The 18,723-nt window shown below is 40.8% G+C and overlaps 1 protein-coding gene across 2 annotated transcripts in view; it reads right to left on the minus strand.

The window, feature by feature from the left end:
- Positions 1-384: 384 nt before the first annotated feature.
- Positions 385-18,723, minus strand: part of epha6 (eph receptor A6) — a 183,995-nt gene continuing 165,656 nt past the window's right edge. For both annotated transcript variants that reach the window (XM_030757617.1, XM_030757616.1), the window contains 7 exons: positions 18,384-18,569; positions 12,729-12,790; positions 12,180-12,389; positions 9,251-9,400; positions 4,576-4,769; positions 4,123-4,272; positions 385-2,653 (listed from right to left, as the gene is read on the minus strand). In XM_030757617.1, the coding sequence (XP_030613477.1) occupies positions 2,539-2,653; positions 4,123-4,272; positions 4,576-4,769; positions 9,251-9,400; positions 12,180-12,389; positions 12,729-12,790; positions 18,384-18,569 (1,067 nt within the window). In that variant the 3' untranslated portion in view covers positions 385-2,538. The remainder of the gene's footprint in view (positions 2,654-4,122; positions 4,273-4,575; positions 4,770-9,250; positions 9,401-12,179; positions 12,390-12,728; positions 12,791-18,383; positions 18,570-18,723) is intronic.

Here is an 18,723-nt window from a genome sequence, read left to right on the forward strand (position 1 = left end):
TTTGTGTTGTCTTTATTTTTCATCATTATTTAAGTAGTTTATAATTTAATCTTCTCACATAACAGCTCTGAATCTAGTCAGTGGCCAGAGAGCCCCATCTTTTGGTTATCAACGTCAGGATAATTGCCTAGTTTAAAGAGAAAAATCACACACAGCTGACAATAACTTAAAAGCAGATTGGAGAGATGGAGTCTAGTCACTGAAATTTAGCTTTGTTAAATCAAGTTATCTTCACTGAGAGGACAGACTGTCCTGTCTGACTGAGAATACATTTTTTTTTCCTTGAGCCATTCTGAGCCAATTCCCTTCGCTTTTCCCAAGTGAAACGGAATGAAAACCAACAAAATGAAATGAGCAGTCAACCACCAGAACTGTCCATGTTTATTTGCAAATAAATATTCGCTGTAACTGCCTCTTACAGTGTGCAAGATCTACAACATCTCTTTGGAAATCATAGAAAAATAAAATACAAGAATTATAAGTATACTTGTACTTTGTACAAAAGAACGTTCTAACATTGCTCAGCAGTAGAACATGCTAAACAAACAGCATCTGATATTCTCCATATTCTGTAGAGCGGCGGTGACTGCGAGCGTGTGTGTGCGCAAATGTGTGTGCGTTTGGATGTGTGCCGTGCGTGCACCTTTCCTGCTCCTGAAGGCCTGGATGCATGACTATGCTGTGACCGAAAGGCACAGCTCTTTGTATCCAGTTTGCCCTTGACATTAATCGTTGAGCTCCAGTTTGTATCAAAACTCACAGCTGTAGATGGGTGGTTATTCTCATACAATTCAGACTAATGGCTAGGTCCTGTGACTGCGCTGAAACTTATAAACGGCTTGCATGGTCCGCAGACTGTAAGGCATTCTGTGTGTGTTGGTGTGTTTTTGTGCATGTGTGTTTCTTACTGTTGATGTTACAATGACGCATGATGACTTGCGATGCTGCTGTTTATGTTGGCTCTCTCCCTCTGTCATCGTAGAGCCTCTCTGCTGAACATTTCAGACCTGACTGCACGTAACTAAGACTACTGCCGTTTCTCACACCTGTTTCCAATAACCGGCTTTTAGCTACTTCTGCTGCCTCCAGCTCAACTAACTAGTTATATTCTGCACCACTGCATCATCCCCACTGACTTAAGAGTATGAAAAAAAAAGTTCTTTTCAATGGCAAACATCCAACAACGTGACATCATCTACCACCGGTAGGAAAACTATTCATTTCAGGCTATGTTTATGTACACAGGATTCCCATGCCACAATCTTTACACGACCATAGTTACTCCATCTGGTGATCTTGCACCCCAGATGAACTATTCTCTGACATCTTTGTCTCAGAAGTGCAAACCTCTGTCAGTACTGGCTGTGTGAGTGCCTGCAGGAAAAAAAAAAATCCAATGATAGTATGGAAGAATTTCATCATATGAGTCCCTGTTAAGTTTCCAGACAAATGTCTCTCCTCTAAAGCTAAGCTCTGTGAACATTCGTATATTAAGACAGTGGAGATTTGTGTACTTTCAGGCAATGTATAACATTCACAATCCAAAAAAAAAAGAAAAAAAAAAAAAAGAAAAATCAGGCTGAGGGTGTACACTGGCTGCTAAAACATGTCAGAATAAACTTTGTTCATCTGAAAGCAACAGATCCAGTTCTGCAAGCTTAGCGTATGATAGTAAATCTGATGGATGGTGTTATGTGAGCCTCATGTTTGTATGTCAACAAGAGCTCTCTCATTGCACAATTCTTCATCTCTCTCTGAGATACTGAGGTGACTGCATAATACTGTATTGCTGTTTTTGATTAAAAAAAAACTTTAAATAAATCAGTAACTCTAAATAAGATCCAGATTTACTAGGGCTTTCACATACAGGACTGCACATATACTCATATTAGGTTATAATAATAATTATTACTTGTCTATACACTTTTAAACATTCATAAACTTCTCGCTTCTTTCTTCAAGTATTAGTGTACCAGATTCTCTGGAGAGAGGGTAACTAAAGCAATCCAAATAAACCTTTATGATAAATTATCAAACTCCAAAATAAAAATATTGAGGATATATATATAGTTTTTCAAAGGACAAAATGTTTCGATTGCACACCCGATAGCAGCTACATGAGCACATAACTCAGAGCAAAAAGAAAAAAAAAAAGAACCGACAAAGAAAAAGAATCAGTAGATTACATTTGCAAATCTACACCTCTAGATATTGTTGCTCCACACACAAAGTACTGTTGTTGCAACAAGGCATTACATTCCCCTAAGTAAAGGCCTGGGAGAGCCTGTAGAGTCTATCAGGCTATAATAGTCTGGAAGAACCAGGCATACTGTGTAAGGGGTGTATAGTAGAAAAAGTCTGTTATTATGGGATGTATAGGAGACCAGGGGAGAGTCTGCTGGAGTAGCCTGTCCAATGACCTCCTGTATGAGGGGTTAAGACTCAGGCACAGGCTGTAGACTGTCTGTCATGTGGTCTAGACCTCACTTCCATCTGGCCCGTCTATCTGTCCATCCCAAGTTATAATAAAGGATGTCCTCATACATGGAAACCCTTCTCGTGTTCGTGCAGTAGCTGAAGGTGAAGGGTCTGTATGCTGCTGATGATCCGCCTCTGGTGGCCGATCAGCTCCACACCAATACGCCTCACATCTCTAGGCCGAGAGGAGAAACACAAGCACACAAGGACACGTATAGAAAAGACTTTAACTGTAAGTGTTAGGACTTATAATTGAACACAGTTCAGTTCTTTGCTGCATAGAGACCTTTTCATCATTGGATTGGCTTGATTTTAATAACATCAATATGCAAGCAGCATGTCTCTGTATATGTGTGTGTGTGTGTGTGTGTGTGTGTGTGTGTGTGTGTGTGTGTGCGCATCTGTCTGTTTGCTTTACACCACAAGTGCTCCACTAATCGACTTCAAAACTTGGAGGGTGCATTGCTCAGCAGCCAAGTAAGTGCAGCGTGGAGTCTGAAGTTGTTTGGATGAGCGGCTCTTATGTCATGCCTAAAATCAATTTTCAGTTACGCAGCCACCTGCCTGCATGTGAGACCTTAAGGGAACACGAGCAAACTGTAGCCATGCTGACCACGACCACCACAGCCTGCAGGGAAACACTGCAGTGAAATTTGGGCACAACTGCACTACACGGACAAAACTACTGAGTCAGCAGAGCGTTGGTGACTTACGCATCAGCACTTGGTGACACTGCCCTCTAACTTTATGATATCTGACACTTCGTGGGTGAGTTGCTGTGCTTCCTAAACACTTACACTTTGCAATAATATTGAATATATTGAATAATACCACTAGAATATTTAGGAAGGAAGAAATTTCAGAACCATACGTATTGCAGTGGTGGCACCCTATTACAGGACCACACTGGAATCCAGTGACGTCTTTAGAACAACTCATTCTTTCACAAATGATTGTAAAGGGAGACTACACGGCTAGGTGCTTGATTTGATACACCTGTGGCAATGGGACTGAATTTGAAGATTAAGAGGTGTGGCCCAATACTTATTATAATAATAATAATAATATAAAATGCGTGTTTCTCAATTTGCTCCCCTTTGGTTACAGTGTGTCAAGGTAAATAAAAGGTCAATTTCTTTAATGACTGCTTCAGCTCACATTAACTCGACTCTTCAGGCTCACTGTGTGTGTATTGTGTTTGTCAGCAGTGCCACACTGAGTGTTTCCTTATAGTTGTCCTCTTAACAGTTGTTTTGACAACAACTGGCGCATGTGCAGCACTGAGGGTTACACTCTCCTAAAACACTCATTTTATATACTGCAAGTGGCTTATTATACTGTACAACAGCATATTTTATGCAGACAAGTAAAAAGGGCAATATGTTTCCTAAATATAGTGGAGTACAAGTAAAAAATAGCACAACATTAGTACTCAAGTGTAATTACCTTAGAATTGTTCTTAAGTAGAGAACTTGAATAAATTAAATTAACTGCCTGTCACTATGATAAAGTTATTCTGTCTACACAGTTTTCTCTGGAAGCTGCAGAAGAGATTCACAGATTGAAATGCACTTCTCATAACACGCAAACCTGACATGGTTTCCTGACATTTTAAAATGGTTATATTTTAGCTGCTCTACTCACTCAATACTCATCCTCGCCACAGAATCCAATGTGTTGTAGCCTGCTGCCATGAAATTGCTCTTGTACTGACTCATCTTGATGGAGTCCAGCCAGTCGCCGACAGAGATGAACATTGGGTAGTCCATTTCCTCCCCCGGAGATTCTGGTAAACTAATGCAAAATAAAAAAAAGGGGGGGGTCAATGTCGGAATATGCCTGTATTCAGTCATCTCAGAGTTGAAAAACTGGTGGAAACATCACAAAGTTCTCAGAGTGTCACATATTTGGAGATACTTTTAGGTGTAGGAGTAAAAACATTTGTCAGCTTTTGAGGAAAATAACTCGAGTTCTGTCCTGAAGTAAGGATACTCCCACAGATAACACAGTCACTGGTTACAGCCCTTTTTTTTTTTTTTAATACCCACAGTGCATTCACTTTTAATTCATGACATAAAACGCTTTTCAGTACTGTACCTCTGAATGTCCTCTACCAGTGGTAGCAAGCTGCTTGGGTTACGGATTAGTTTATCCAAGAAAGAAACAATATCTGTAAATTTTGGTCGATGATTCCTTTCCTTCTGCCAACAGTGCAGCATTAGTTGGTGCAGGGCCACTGGGCAGCCCATTGGTGCAGGGAGCCGATATCCCTCCTCGATAGACAGAATCACCTGGAAAAAGAGTTGGACATGATAAATGGTCTAAATGTAGTTGAATCCTATGCGTTTATTTAGCCTAACAATTAACCAGTTTGGTTAAAAGTTAGAGATGTCTTTGTGATTCATATCTGTTTACTCATGACAACTTTAAAAAGCCAGTGTTCCCCAGTAGCAGATAAATTTAGGTCTCTTGGCGACTTATGGGAGTTCAATTAAGGCACTGGCAAATGTTGTGTGGGCCAGATGTTGCACAAAAGTCATTAGCTTGGCTTGACATGGATTATGCCAAGTGCTGTGTGGCCAGAGGTGGTACAAATGCCAGAGCACACCTGACATCTGGCTCATAAAAGGTGGAGCTGTGGCAGAATGGAGACGGCCAGACTCACACTGCTTCAACACAATCAGTCAAAGCCAAATGTGACCCATAAAAATGCAGATTTGGGCCACATTTAGCCTAAACATTCAGTGTAATCTGTGTTTTGTTTTCTTTCACATACAGGTTTAGAGTTTGGTATGCCATTCTTGTATTTAAACTATACAATAAATCAATTTCTACATGTACTTTGCAGTATTGTGAGTTCAGCTGATAATGCGTGTTAACAGCCATACATTTTCTCTCAGATTCTCTAAAGGAAAGTACAGTATCTATATGTATCTTTGTAGTAAGCATTGCTGTTTAGTGGCTGACCAGGATGAGATAGTGTTTGGCAGGTTTTGTAGCTTGGCTGGCCTTTTGACTTAGAAAGTACTTCTAAGCAATTCCCAAACAGCACAAATCCTCCCCAAACCCTGGGACCTTAGTGAATGAGTGTGCTGGGTTGTCTGTGTATGTATGTGTGTGAGTCTGTCTGTAAAGGGTTGAGGGGATTACAGTGGAGCTTTCACACTCAGCGGAGAGAAGGATGGATATGCTTCCACCAAGGTCCCTCCAATCCCTGACCACAGCCCAGGGATCAGCGGGTTGCTCAGCTGCACTGAATCCACAGCTTTAAAACTCCCACTTGCTTGGACCGCAGTCCTCTGAACCTCTGACCTTTACTGCTCTTTCCATTCCTTCTTACTCATCTTTTTCATCCTTTGGATGGATATCACCAGTATTTTTGCTGCTGACCTCCATTCTCTCAGAGGTAGGTTTTTGATGTGAGCAAACAGTCACAGAGCAGGTTAAAGGGCAACAACTTTAGAGATATAACGGAAAAAGATTTGAATTTACACAGTGAAGCAGGAACTATGGATCTGCGAAGTCAATATTATTATGGGTTGAGGTTAAAGGAGAGGCTCGTGAAAGAAAATCTCATCAATATAACTCTGAGCAGAACACATAAAGGAATAGCTGATTCAAGAGCAAATAACATTCTACAGGTGTGTATATATATATATATTCAACATATTGCATTGATGATAGCTGTGATGTTTAAAAATGAATGTAATTACCTGGATTATTATTATTATATTCCAACAGGTGGGGGTATTGCATGTTAACACTGGTTGCCACCAGTTATACAGAAGAATAAAAATGAAGATAGCAACACGGTAACACCTAGCACAGTGATAGTGTGCTGCTACTATCACTGTGCAAAATCATGTTAGAGACAGGGGTGGCCACAGCCACCAAAGACCAAAGTTTGGCCTCTTGCCAAGCCTCACAACCAATGCTGAAGCCTGTTAGGTTAGGCTAGCCACATTCTCATAGAACCGGCGTTACGTTCAGTAAGTAATACTGGCCTTCACTAAGGCTGTTTGTCCCACAGGGACTCATTTTAAAGGTGCAACCACCCATTTGATGTTTATTTACCTAAACATTATATTAAAAAATATAATTTTATACGAGTCCTCATGTTTTACTTCTACATGGCAGTGATACCTGCTGCATAAGCAAACAACTACAGCTACTTGGACTACAGTGATTTAATACAGGGGGAAAAAAAACCCACCACAAAAATCAGTCAATTTGCTGTGCAACCCCAGTGCCAGTAATGGTTTCTGTCTGACCACCTCATTAAAAACTGTATGGCCCCTCCACTCCAGAGAGACATCTCTACTCTTAAAAATAATATTCTGTGTACACAGAATATTATTTTTAAGAGTAGAGATGTCTCGATTCAGCAAGAAGCCTCCAGCTGCAGTTCCCAGGCAGGTAACCATGACCTGGTTTCACATTCTCTTGGTATGCCTGGTCTAATATATGTTTGTCTTTTACACATGTTGAGTTAATTTAATGCATAAGGAGTGAAAAAAAAGACATTGGAAAAAATGATTAAAATAAGTAATGAAATACCAAACTTGTAGAATGGATGTGCCACTTATTTTCTTCAGGGTCAAAGTTCAGTTTCTCAGAGAGAGGAACATCGCCTTCAGAGCTGGTGATGGGGCGCTTTACAGCGCTGCCAGAGCCAACCTGAAGAGGGGCATCAGGGAGGCCAAGGCTGTGTATAAGAGGAGGATTGAGGACTGTTTCCAGAGCCACGACTTCAGGCAGGTGTGGCAAGGGGTTCGGCATATTTTGAACTACAAACCCAGCCTGTTAGTTGATCAGCGTAACATCAATCTGGCAGAGGAGCTGAACAGCTTCTTTGCACGCTTTGAGGTACAGCAACCAGAGACAGCCATCCAACATCCATCAGCAGGCAGCAGCAGCATCCTCAGGCTGCAAGAGCAAGAGGTGAGGCGTATGCTGGAAACTGTGAACCCCAGGAAAGCTGTGGGGCCCGATGGTGTCTCTGGACGGATACTGAAGGTCTGTGCGGCTCAGCTGGCTGGTATTTTTACCAGCATTTTTAACCAGTCCCTGAGCCAGGCTGCTGTCCCTTCCTGCCTGAAGTCCTCCATTATCGTCCCCATCCCCAAGAAGAACACTATCAGAGGTTTGAATGACTATAGGCCAGTAGCACTAACACCAATTGTTATGAAGTGCTTTGAAAAGCTTGTCCGGGCTCACGTCATCTCCAGTCTCTCTCCCAGACTAGACCCCCACCAGTTTGCCTACAGAGCCAACCGGTCCACAGAGGACGCCATTGCCACGGCCCTCCACTCTGCCTTCTCTCACCTGGAGCAGGGGGGGAACTACGCTCGGCTGCTCTTTGTGGACTTCAGCTCGGCGTTTAACACCATCCTTCCTGGCAGACTGGTGACTAAACTGTCAGATCTGGGGATACCACGCTCCACCTGTCTTTGGATCAAGGACTTCCTGACAGACCGTTCCCAGAGGGTAAGAGTAGGTCCCCACCTCTCTTCAGCCATCAGCCTCAGCACCGGCTCTCCACAGGGCTGTGTGCTGAGTCCCCTACTCTTCACCCTCTACACACATGACTGCACTTCCATACATGCCAGTAACTGCATCATTAAGTTTGCGGATGACACCACTGTGGTGGGGCTCATATCAGGCGGGGATGAGTCAGCATACCGGGACGAGGTGCAGCAGCTGTCAAGGTGGTGCAGTGAGAATAACTTGATCCTGAACACCACTAAGACAAAGGAGATGGTAGTAGACTTTAGGAGGACAACACATGTCATTCAACCTCTGTTCATCGAGGGGGATGAAGTGGAGCTGGTTTCAGATTTTAGGTTCCTGGGAGTACATCTGCAGGATGATTTGACCTGGAGTATCAATACGACCAGCATTGTCAGGAAGGCCCAACAGAGACTGCATTTCCTGAGGGTTCTTAGGAGCAACTATCTGACCCAGAATCTGCTGGTGTCCTTCTACCGTTGCTGTGTAGAGAGCATCCTGACCTACTGTCTGTGCGTGTGGTTCAACAGCTGCACAGCAGCAGACAGGAAAACACTCCAGCGAATCATCAACACGGCTCAAAAGATCATAGGCTGTCCCCTGCCCTCCCTCCAGGAACTGTTCAATGCCCGCTGCCAGAGGAGGGCACAGAACATCCTCCAGGACCCCTCACACCCTGGACACTCCTTGTTTCAGCTACTGCCATCAGGCAGACGTTTCAGGACAATGAAGGCCAGAACAAACAGACTGAGGAACAGCTTTTATGCCAGAGCCATCATTGAACTGAACTCTGTGTGGTTAAATGGACAGTGATGTGGGGTGGTAGTGCTGACTGTGTGCGTGCGTTGGTGTGTGTATTGGGGCTAGATTCGTCTTAATTTACTATTGTGCACTGTATTTTAGTAATCATTTTTATCACTCATATTTTTATTATTTTATTATTTATTGTCTGAGGCACCTAGAAAGGAATGCATTTTAAATTTCGTTGTGCAACTTCTGTGTACAATGACAATAAAGATTCTGATTCTGATTCAGTTTCAAAAACTCTTCCACCAAGTGTCTTGAAGTACATTATATTAAAACTCAGATTAAATTAGTAACCCTTTAAAGAAGGGAGAGCGCATTTACTGAAATAAAATAAAACCTTTGCAGAGTATTTTTCTTCTTCTTTTTGGGCTTGGTGGAGCTGGTAGAAATATTTTACCATGAGGTCATGCTGGTTTTAAGAGGTTATTTCTCATATTACAAGAATGGAAATACTCACATCCTGATTGGACATCTCCCAATATGGCCTTTCTCCATAAGACATCACTTCCCACATGACAATGCCGTAGCTCCATGCATCACTGGCCGAGGAGAATTTCCTGTATGAGATGGCCTCAGGGGCTGTCCATCGAATTGGAATCTTACCACCCTGCTCACGCAAGAAAAAAAAAAAGAAAAGACAGAAAAGAAAGGTAAAACAAAGCTACACATGAATAATGTATTCACACATATGAGCAAAATGTCAGCATACACTAAATAAATTCCTCAAGTTTATTAAACTCCCCTAAGTAACATCCATTATTGAAACTATTATTTTTGCAGTTCACAACATAAATACTTGCACAGTCACACATTTTGTTCTTTAGGCTCATATTTAGTTTGAATTAAACAAAGTCTCTGCTTTGAATAACATTATGTTACTTTTGAACCCCCTAAACTCTAGATACAATGTGACACAACGCGACTTGAATACCCTATACCAGGGGTAGGGAACTCCAGGCCTCGAGAGCCGGTGTCCTGCAGGTTTTAGATGTCTCCCTGATCCAGCACACCTGACTCAAATGACTGAATTACCTCCTCAGTCTGCAGTCAAGTTCTCCAGAGTCCTGCTAATGCCTTCTATATGTGATTCAGGTGTGCTGGATCAGGGACACATCTAAAACCTGCAGGACACCGGCTCTCGAGCCCTGGAGTTCCCTACCCTTGCCCTATACAAATGTAAGGTGAGATGTTCTTTATTGTAGCATCCAGTATTTATCTAATATTTGTGAGATATGCTGCATTACTTTTACCTCAAAAGTCTGACGTCAGATTGATGTCACATTTGAGTTTACCACATTCCAGTAGTAGTAAAAACAGGTAATGTTTTGGAAGGTAGACCCATTCAGCCATTGCTAGTAATATTTGAGGTGCAAAGCAACACCTGCAGCCTGATTGGTAGTCTGTGTACGACTTATTTAGTGAATCGCAAATAGACAACAGCAGCAGTACAGATTACATGTTCTACAGTTTTACTAATGTTTACATGTGCTGTTGGCACTCATGTTGTACTATTTGTAGTCAAGGTTTCAGTGCCTTTAGTTTTTTTTTAAGTGTCCATTGTTATTCTCCCATATACTGTATGTCCATGTTGTTAGATCTTATCTTTTGCCTGCATTATTTGCCTTCACGGACTGCCTTCAAGTGTATGACCACTGCCTGTCTTCAGATTAAAGATTTTTTTGAACTTCATGCTGCCTCTGTGCATCTTGCATTTTGGTCCCCCTCCTTTGGAAACTGTTATAATTTCAAACTGAACCTGCTTAATGAGTAGCTGTCCAAATATGCACGGTAAATATGTCTGGACTCTATCATCCTGTATGATCTAGCAAAAAACAAACAAAAAAAAAAAACCAGTAGTCTTCAATAATACTGCTGTCACTCCTCTAAATATTCTGTTTTTATGCCTGCAGTTTTTTTCTTCTTTTCTCCCCTTTCTCCTTTCAGCTGGCTCACCTTTCACTTCCCTTTTATGGATTTCAACCACAGTCTTGTGAGGCATAAAGTTCAACTTGGAACCATAAACACGGCATTTCCCTCACACAAAAAACCTCAATACAAACCAGGAAATGGAGGTCACTGTGGGCTCAGACAGATTTAGCACATGAGCATTGAAAGTTTGACTTTTGCAATCTAAGGCTACTCCATCTTTTGCTTGCCTCAGGTGAGAAAGCAGGAAAATCTAAATTAAATCAGCCTAATCTAGTTGAAGTAATGCATCAGATTTCTTATACAGCTTATATAGATAGCATTGGTATACATGGTAAATAGAACCTTTTAATTGAAGATTCAAAAATGTCAGTGTCATATTTCATTTTGCTTTTCCGCACTGATATTTGGGGATTTGAGTGAAACAACGATAAGATTCAACAGCAACAGATGCTGGGAGCAAAAGATCCACGTGAGTCCCGTCCCCTCTCCTCAGTACTGATGTGTTTTTGAAAACAAGATTCCAGGAGATGCAAAGTTTATGTGAGGAAGCTACTCTGGAAATCAGTTTATTTTTTTGATACTGCCACACAAGGAGGATCAGCTAGGGAACCGCTGCTGGGTTGGATTTTGCTTCTGTGCCTTTTGCAGTTTAAAACATTCCGTCTCAGTTTCTAAAGAGATTCTCTACCAAAGCCAGAATCACACCATAGTCATCCAGCTGACTGTGAGTAAGACTGGAGTGAGGGGAAACTTTATCATGGATATTATTGTGCTGCTGTAGCTATTGTTGTGGTTCAGATCTCCTCACTAACTTGTGATTACCTTTTGCCAGCATCCCCTGTGTTCCCTTTGTCTCTCCTTGTGTTTGTCATGTCTCTGTTTTACTTTGGTATCCACTTTCTGTGTGCCTCTTTGGTTTTGCTTCTTTTGTTTTCCTGCCTCTAAGACTGCCTTGCTTTTAGACTTATTGTCCACCTGTGCCTGATCCCTATTTGTTCCTCATATTGTTCTGCGTCTCCCCTGTTAATTGTCAGTCTGTCTGTTCTGCAATCGACTACCCTTCCTGTTACCACTGTCTTTGCCTGCTCATCTCTTCGTGTTTCAGTGATATCCCCTCTGAATTTGCTTGTTTTTCATCTTTTGTTTAGACTTCTCTTGGTTTTACCTGTCGATACTGCACATCTAAACAATTTTCAATGTGATAAAATGCAACGATGGAAAGGCAACCTTAAAAAATAAAGCTCTTTACGCATTCAGGCCTTAGTTTCCCATAACGTTTCACAACATTTAAATCCCAGGAAATTAATGAATCCAACCTCAGTGTGGACCTTGAACAATAACGTTTTTCCCTGTTGTGACATAGAACAAGATGATTTCAGCTTTGTGAAAACCTGTAATAAATTTGCAGCAGCTGCTTGTTTTACGAGGGCTGAGTTATTGGAGGGTGTCAGGTGTACCGTTGTGGTGTAAGCGGCCTCTGGGTCATCCTCCAGGACTCGGGACAGACCGAAGTCTGACACTTTACACACCAGATTGCTGTTGACCAGAATGTTTCGAGCTGCGAGGTCTCGGTGAACGTAGCCCATATCTGACAGATACTTCATGCCTGAGGCGATGCCACGCAGCATGCCAACCAACTGGATGACAGTGAAGTGACCATCATGTTGCTGACAGGAGGAACGGGATATTGAGGAAAGTATGAGGTAACGGAAAGAGAAGGAACAGGCAGCCGGTGAGAAATGGAGGGTAAGGATGGAGAAAAAGACAGAGGAAATTTACTGACAAAAATCCAGAAAAAAATAGCTTGTTCAAAATGATGCTGGCAGTAAACTGAGAGGACAATGTGCTACAGTAAATACATTACATAATTCATAAGTCATGAGTCACAAAAGTGACTAGAAGTGATCTTGGGAAGTCTTAAATGCAAAGGCATGCTGAGCAGAGATTTTGATACTATCTGAGGAAATAATCATCATGTCTGAGTTCTGTAACACTCCAACACTTACCCTCAGAAATGAGTCCAGTGATCCATTTTCCATGTACTCCACTACAATCATGACAGGTCTGCCTGCAAAAACACACAGACAGCACATACTGTGTTTGTTTCAGATTATTTCCTTGGCATTAAGACTAGTTGTCACAGTCCTGGGTCTCTGACCCAGTGTTTTCCAGTTTAGTGGACTTTTGAATTTGAGTTGTTTTTCATTTGTGATCACTGGTTTGTTTTATGTTGTCTCATTTGTGTACTTTCCTTGTGCATTAGTTTCCTATTTCTGAGGTATTGTTTATATTGTTTCATGTGTTTTCCCCTCTAGTATACTTAGTTTCCTAGTGGCCTTAAAGTTGAGTTCTTCCTCTGTGTTTCTGCTTTCCTGTGTCAAGTCTGTGTTCTTGTTTCCAGGTTCATTTGTTTCCTGTTGTACTTTTTCCGTCTTGTTTTTTGTGCTCTGCATTTAGTTTTGCTTTCTTGTCTCATCTGCTGTGATTACATTCAGCTGTGCTCCCCACCTGTTTTCTGTTCCCTCCTAATTCCTTGATGTATTTATTGTCTCAGTCTTCCCATCGTCTCTTGTCAGAGTCTTGTGTCCACTCCTGTGGTCTCTGTTTTCCTAGGATATTTCTACCTGGTTTAGGTTTCCTTAGTTTTGTTACTCTCTGTGTTTATTTGTTCATGTTTTCAGCCATAATAAAAGCTCGCCTTTTGTTAATCCCCATCTGCCTCACACTCACCACACGGTCGTGATGCCAGTTTACAGTGTAGGGTGGAAGACAAGATGGCAGAAATGGAGTGAGACTGACAATGTACCTGGCGCAAAGAACATACATACTGTACGTAAAAGATGGCTCGAGCTTCCAGGATGCCACCAGCCGTTCTGCTAAGTCCTGTTCTGAAGCCCCAGCTTGAGCATTTTGGCTATCCCCATCTTATTTTTATCAAACTGGACGTCACAAGTGAATGGATGGTTCTGACTGAGAAACTGACATGCATGTTCATATAGTAGCTACTTGTCATTCACAAGGTTGTGACTGTCTAAAAGCAAGCTTTATAATCTACTTTGCTCTGCAGTGGAGCCTAATTGTATATTCAGTCTGTGGTATTCATTCAGTTTACATGTTTTCAAAATAAGATTTCAGATAATTTATAATTCTGAAACAAGCAACAAATTCAGCCAGACTGCATTAAACCTACATTGAGAATGATCTTTTATTCATGGAGGAGGCGTCTGTACTCTAAAGTAGTGAAGAGACTGAAATTAAGCAGATTAATTCTGGATTTTCTGATAAAAGAGACATATTTTATGTTATCTCTCGTACCATCCCAAATGATCCTCTGATTATATGAAACATTAAAATTTAATTAATGTAGAAAACACATTAGTTATTGTAAAGCGCGGCTGACAAAATTTGCACAATCTATTTTTTTTTTTTATTACAGGAAGTCCAGGAGGAGTAACAACTTTAAAAAATCCCTCCACATATATCAGGAGTTTATTGATGCATTGAGTCAAGCTGCTCAATTGATAAAACCTCTCTGTTTCAAAAAACCAGCTGGGACCTGTATTCAGTATTCAGTCCATGTATGACATGAAACATTAGTTAGAAAAAATGTAAGCCCAGTTTCTCTTTCCAAATGTTTTTGTTTCCCCACAGCGGATCCCCACAGAGTTACTGATTGACTGGTTTACAGCTAGAAACCAACTGTCCAAGGCCTGTTTGCTGGTGAGCTGTAAATCCTCCTGAACTGCTGCGAAGAGAAATATAAGCTTGGTGAAGACACACCATTTATTGATATTGCACTTTCAATTCATGTAATTTTTAAAAGTCACACAGGAATATGGAAATGACATGATGGAAGATGGAGTATTTTACAGACATTTATAAAACAGACTTCCTTCAATACAGCTGAAGTTTGATGTTTCATGATTCGACAAACAGCTGCAGTCTTACTTTTAATGGGTTGGAAATTTATATCCAGTTTTCTCGGTTTTCCACAATTTTATCTGTTTCAAGGCTCAAATATTTAGATTACCCCTTAAAGGAAGACAAAATATGTGTGAACAAACCACACGTTTTAGACACTTTTGATCCACGTACGGCAGCCTTTGCAGTATTTCTGTCAGTAAAATCACCACAGTGTATACAGAGCTAGAACCCAAATATGATAAGACTTCTATATGTGGATTCTTGTGGAGAATCACTCCCCTTTCACTGAAATGAAAGCATACAAAATTATGCATACTGTTATATATTTTTGATTTGAACTGATCAATAATGGTGCTTTTTTGAAGGTGAAGGACAAAAAAAAAAAAATCTTCAGTCAAAGCAAAGGTGGGTGAAGCTGAAAAGTTCTGGGGAGTAATTACACATCATTCCTTCAACTGAAAACACATATAATCAAACAAAGTTTTCACAGGACTGTGCAATCCTTTGAAAAAAAACACCCTATGAATCAACAGTTTCTCACATCATTGTGGAGGAATATACTTTGGTATACAGAGGAGTTCATAGTCAACTCAATGGCTGCAAGGTGGCCAGGTCCTGTGGCTGCAAAACAAGCCCAAATTATCACCCCTACTCCACCGTGCTTGACCATTTGTATGAGGTGTTTGTGCTGATATGCTGTGTTTGGCTTTGGCCAAACTTGGTGCTATGCATTATGGGCAAAAGTCTCCATTTTTGTCTTGTCTGTACTGAAGACATCTCTTCAGAAGTCTTGTGGTTTGCTCAGATGGAGCTTTGTAAACCTAAGCTGTGCTGCCACTTAATTTTTAGCAAGTCTTTCCAAACAAGCCATACTTATTCAGTCTTTTTCTAACTGTACTGTCATGAACTTTAACATTTAACATGCTAACTGAGGCCTGTAGACTCTGAGATGTAGCTCTTGGGGTTTTTTTTTGCAATTTCTCTTAACATTACATGGTCTGACCTTGGGGTGAATTTGCTGGGACATCCACTCCTTGGAAGATTGTGGCATTGTGTTAACACACAGCCGAATGCTCCAGAATAGCAAACTGTCCAAACATCTGCTTTTATAGAGGTGGTCACACTTGATGATGGTCAATCAATCAAGTATACAGTATTTGATTAGCAGCACCTGGCTGCTACTCACCTTCTTTATTCCTATGGCATGGTGCACTTAGTCTTTCACAGGACCGCATAGACTCCTGTGAACAGCTCCTTTTTACGTGACTTTAAAGGTGAATATTTATTTGCACTTTTTAGAAAAGAAAAGTTTAAAGATGCTAAATGAGAGGTTAATTTAGTAAATCAACACTGGATTAACTTTTCTAACAGCTTTGAACACCTAAAAGCCACTTTTCCAAAACAAGCATATGAAATTGTCTGAAGGACAACAAAATTATATATACATATACACATACACACACAGGTTGTTATGGTCACTTGAGCACCAACATTTCATTGTTCAAATGGAAATGGTAATAAAGCATCTTCTGCTATGGTTTAAAAATAAATTCTTAAGAGCTGTCGACTTAAAACAAATCTGTTAAAGAAAGTGTGCAAAGATTTTCCCCTGGAAAAGACTGAACACCTGATGTGAATGATGCTGTGCGATGAGATAATCTCTTAAAGTCTACTGTGGTATTCAGACAACTTAAAAATCAACCCACATTCAGAAATAATCACAGCTGAATAGCTTACAATCCAGTCACAACAGGTATATGGTTGGATAAGCAAAGCCTTGTTCTTTACTGAACTGTATCACTTGCCTGAGACCAAATAAGCACATGTTTTTGTTTAGATCTGCAAAAGCCTATCACCATATCCTTTTAAATATCATCTCTCCTTGCACAAATCCAGCAGGGACAGACAAGAAATTATTTGATCAAGCTTGGCTTTCCTGAGCTAATTAGCAAGGTCTGGAAACAATATATAGTTATGCAGTGCAGCGCCTGAACAAAAACAAACGCACCTGCTTGCCAGAATCTAATGTGTCACCTGTTATTTCAGAGCAGGTATAGCAGTCAGTCACAGCACAATACTCTCCATAATTAGTCTCTGAAGAACAACAACAGATGGAAGGAGTGAAAGATGGAGAGAGTGACAGAAAATACAAAGAGAGACAAGCGAACACAGATAGGATCCATACAGTCTGATGGCCCTCTGCAAACACAAATGACTTGATGTATATATGTATGTATTCACTTTTGAATTGGCATTCATGGGATCTGGTTTATTCGGATATAAATCATATATTGATATATATTAAAAGATCATATTATTTAAAGCCTAAAGAACATGAGAAGATGGCACAAAGGGCCCAGATACAATATTTTGACTGGCGAATGATATCAATGGCTTTGAAAGAGTTGCTGTTGATAAAAGATGTCTATTCAGTGCAGGAAGCCACAGTTGTTGACCTCGGATGTGATGAAAGTCCTTTTCAGCCACAGCCACTGAAAATGTTTTTAGAGTCTTACCACAGAAGTCATCTCAGTGCTGTGTGGGAGGATTTTTTTTTTCCACTCACTCGCTTTAGAGAGCATAAAAACACTTAAATCTGTCACTGCAAAAAATCAGCAATCATTGCCTTTAATGTAATAATGACAGTATTGGCTTAAAAAAAACCCTTATCACTCTTTATCACTGGGGTCAGAGCTGAGGAGTGTCCTCTATTTGCATTCACAGAGGGGTTGAAAGTCTTCAGGGGACACATTTATATTCACAGCAATGTCTCAGTTTATACACCCCCTGTAAAAACAACCATATGTTGCACAGGGTGAGCCCCGTAAAACAGAGCTCATTAACAAGTCGACACACACACACACACACACACACACACACACACACACACACACACACACACACACACACACACACACACACACACACACACACACACGTTTTGTAGATAAAATGTATTCCTGCACAGGAGACTTTAAACTTACACAGCCATGCAGGCCGGCCACTTGCAAACAAAAAACACACATTTAGACAAACTTACACAATAAGTAAACAGGAACAGAAAACTGAGCCAAGAATAAACAGAGCAGAGTCATTTCACATGGTGACTAATTACTCAGTATGAAATATAGGAGTCTGCTCCAGCCCTAAAGATATTTTTAGAGCAAATAACCATTTAAAAAACCAAAGGTGGAACTTTACACATCAGACTGCGAAGAGGAATCATCGAGCTGGATAATGAGATAGCAACTTCAGATGATCTTGCCCCTACATTTAGGTTTGCTTCATAAGTGAAATGCTTAATGTAAATTCAGGATTTAGCTCATCAAAAGACAGAAAATCTGTTGGAAGAAGTTTTTTTTTTTTTTTTTTATAAAAATATAGTAACAGAGTTTCAAATGTTTATACGACACAATGTTTTTTTCTTTAATTCCATGTGGAAAAATGTCAAACTCATTAGGCTAGAATGTACAGAAGAAGCAATAGACTGGGTTTGAGTTTGTTTGTTGGCAGTGAATACAGAGCTGTGTGAGGGAGTGAACTGAGTTAGGATGAACAGATTTAGCTCATAGCTTAAAGTAGCTTAAAAATACAGTTTTTCATCAGCGGCATCAGTTGTATACAGGCTGTTCCATAAATCACTGTCACTTATGTTTCAGAAGAACATGCTAAAAAGGTAACAGTGGGACATTATGGTCACTTCATATAAACAACCTCTCTCTACATATTCTACTTACTTTTTGTGACTACGCCCTCCAGCCTGATGATGTTAGGGTGGTCAAACTGGCCCATAATAGATGCCTCACGCAGGAAGTCCCGCCTCTGACGTTCCACGTAGCCTCCTTTCAGCGTCTTTATCGCCACGGCGATCTCCTTCTTCCCTGGTGTTCTCAGACGACCGCTGCACACTTCTCCAAATTCACCTGGAGAACACACACACACACACAGCTCATCAGATTCCCTTTCTGCAGGCGTAATATTACTCTGTTTATAGCGACTAAACCTAACCTTAAACCAAGTGTTCCTACCCAGATTTAATTGCTTATGCAATGCAGACTTACTTACTGTCAATCCCAC

This window comes from Archocentrus centrarchus, chromosome 21 (genome assembly GCF_007364275.1).
Source record: "Archocentrus centrarchus isolate MPI-CPG fArcCen1 chromosome 21, fArcCen1, whole genome shotgun sequence".
NCBI classification, from domain to species: Eukaryota; Metazoa; Chordata; class Actinopteri; order Cichliformes; family Cichlidae; genus Archocentrus; species Archocentrus centrarchus.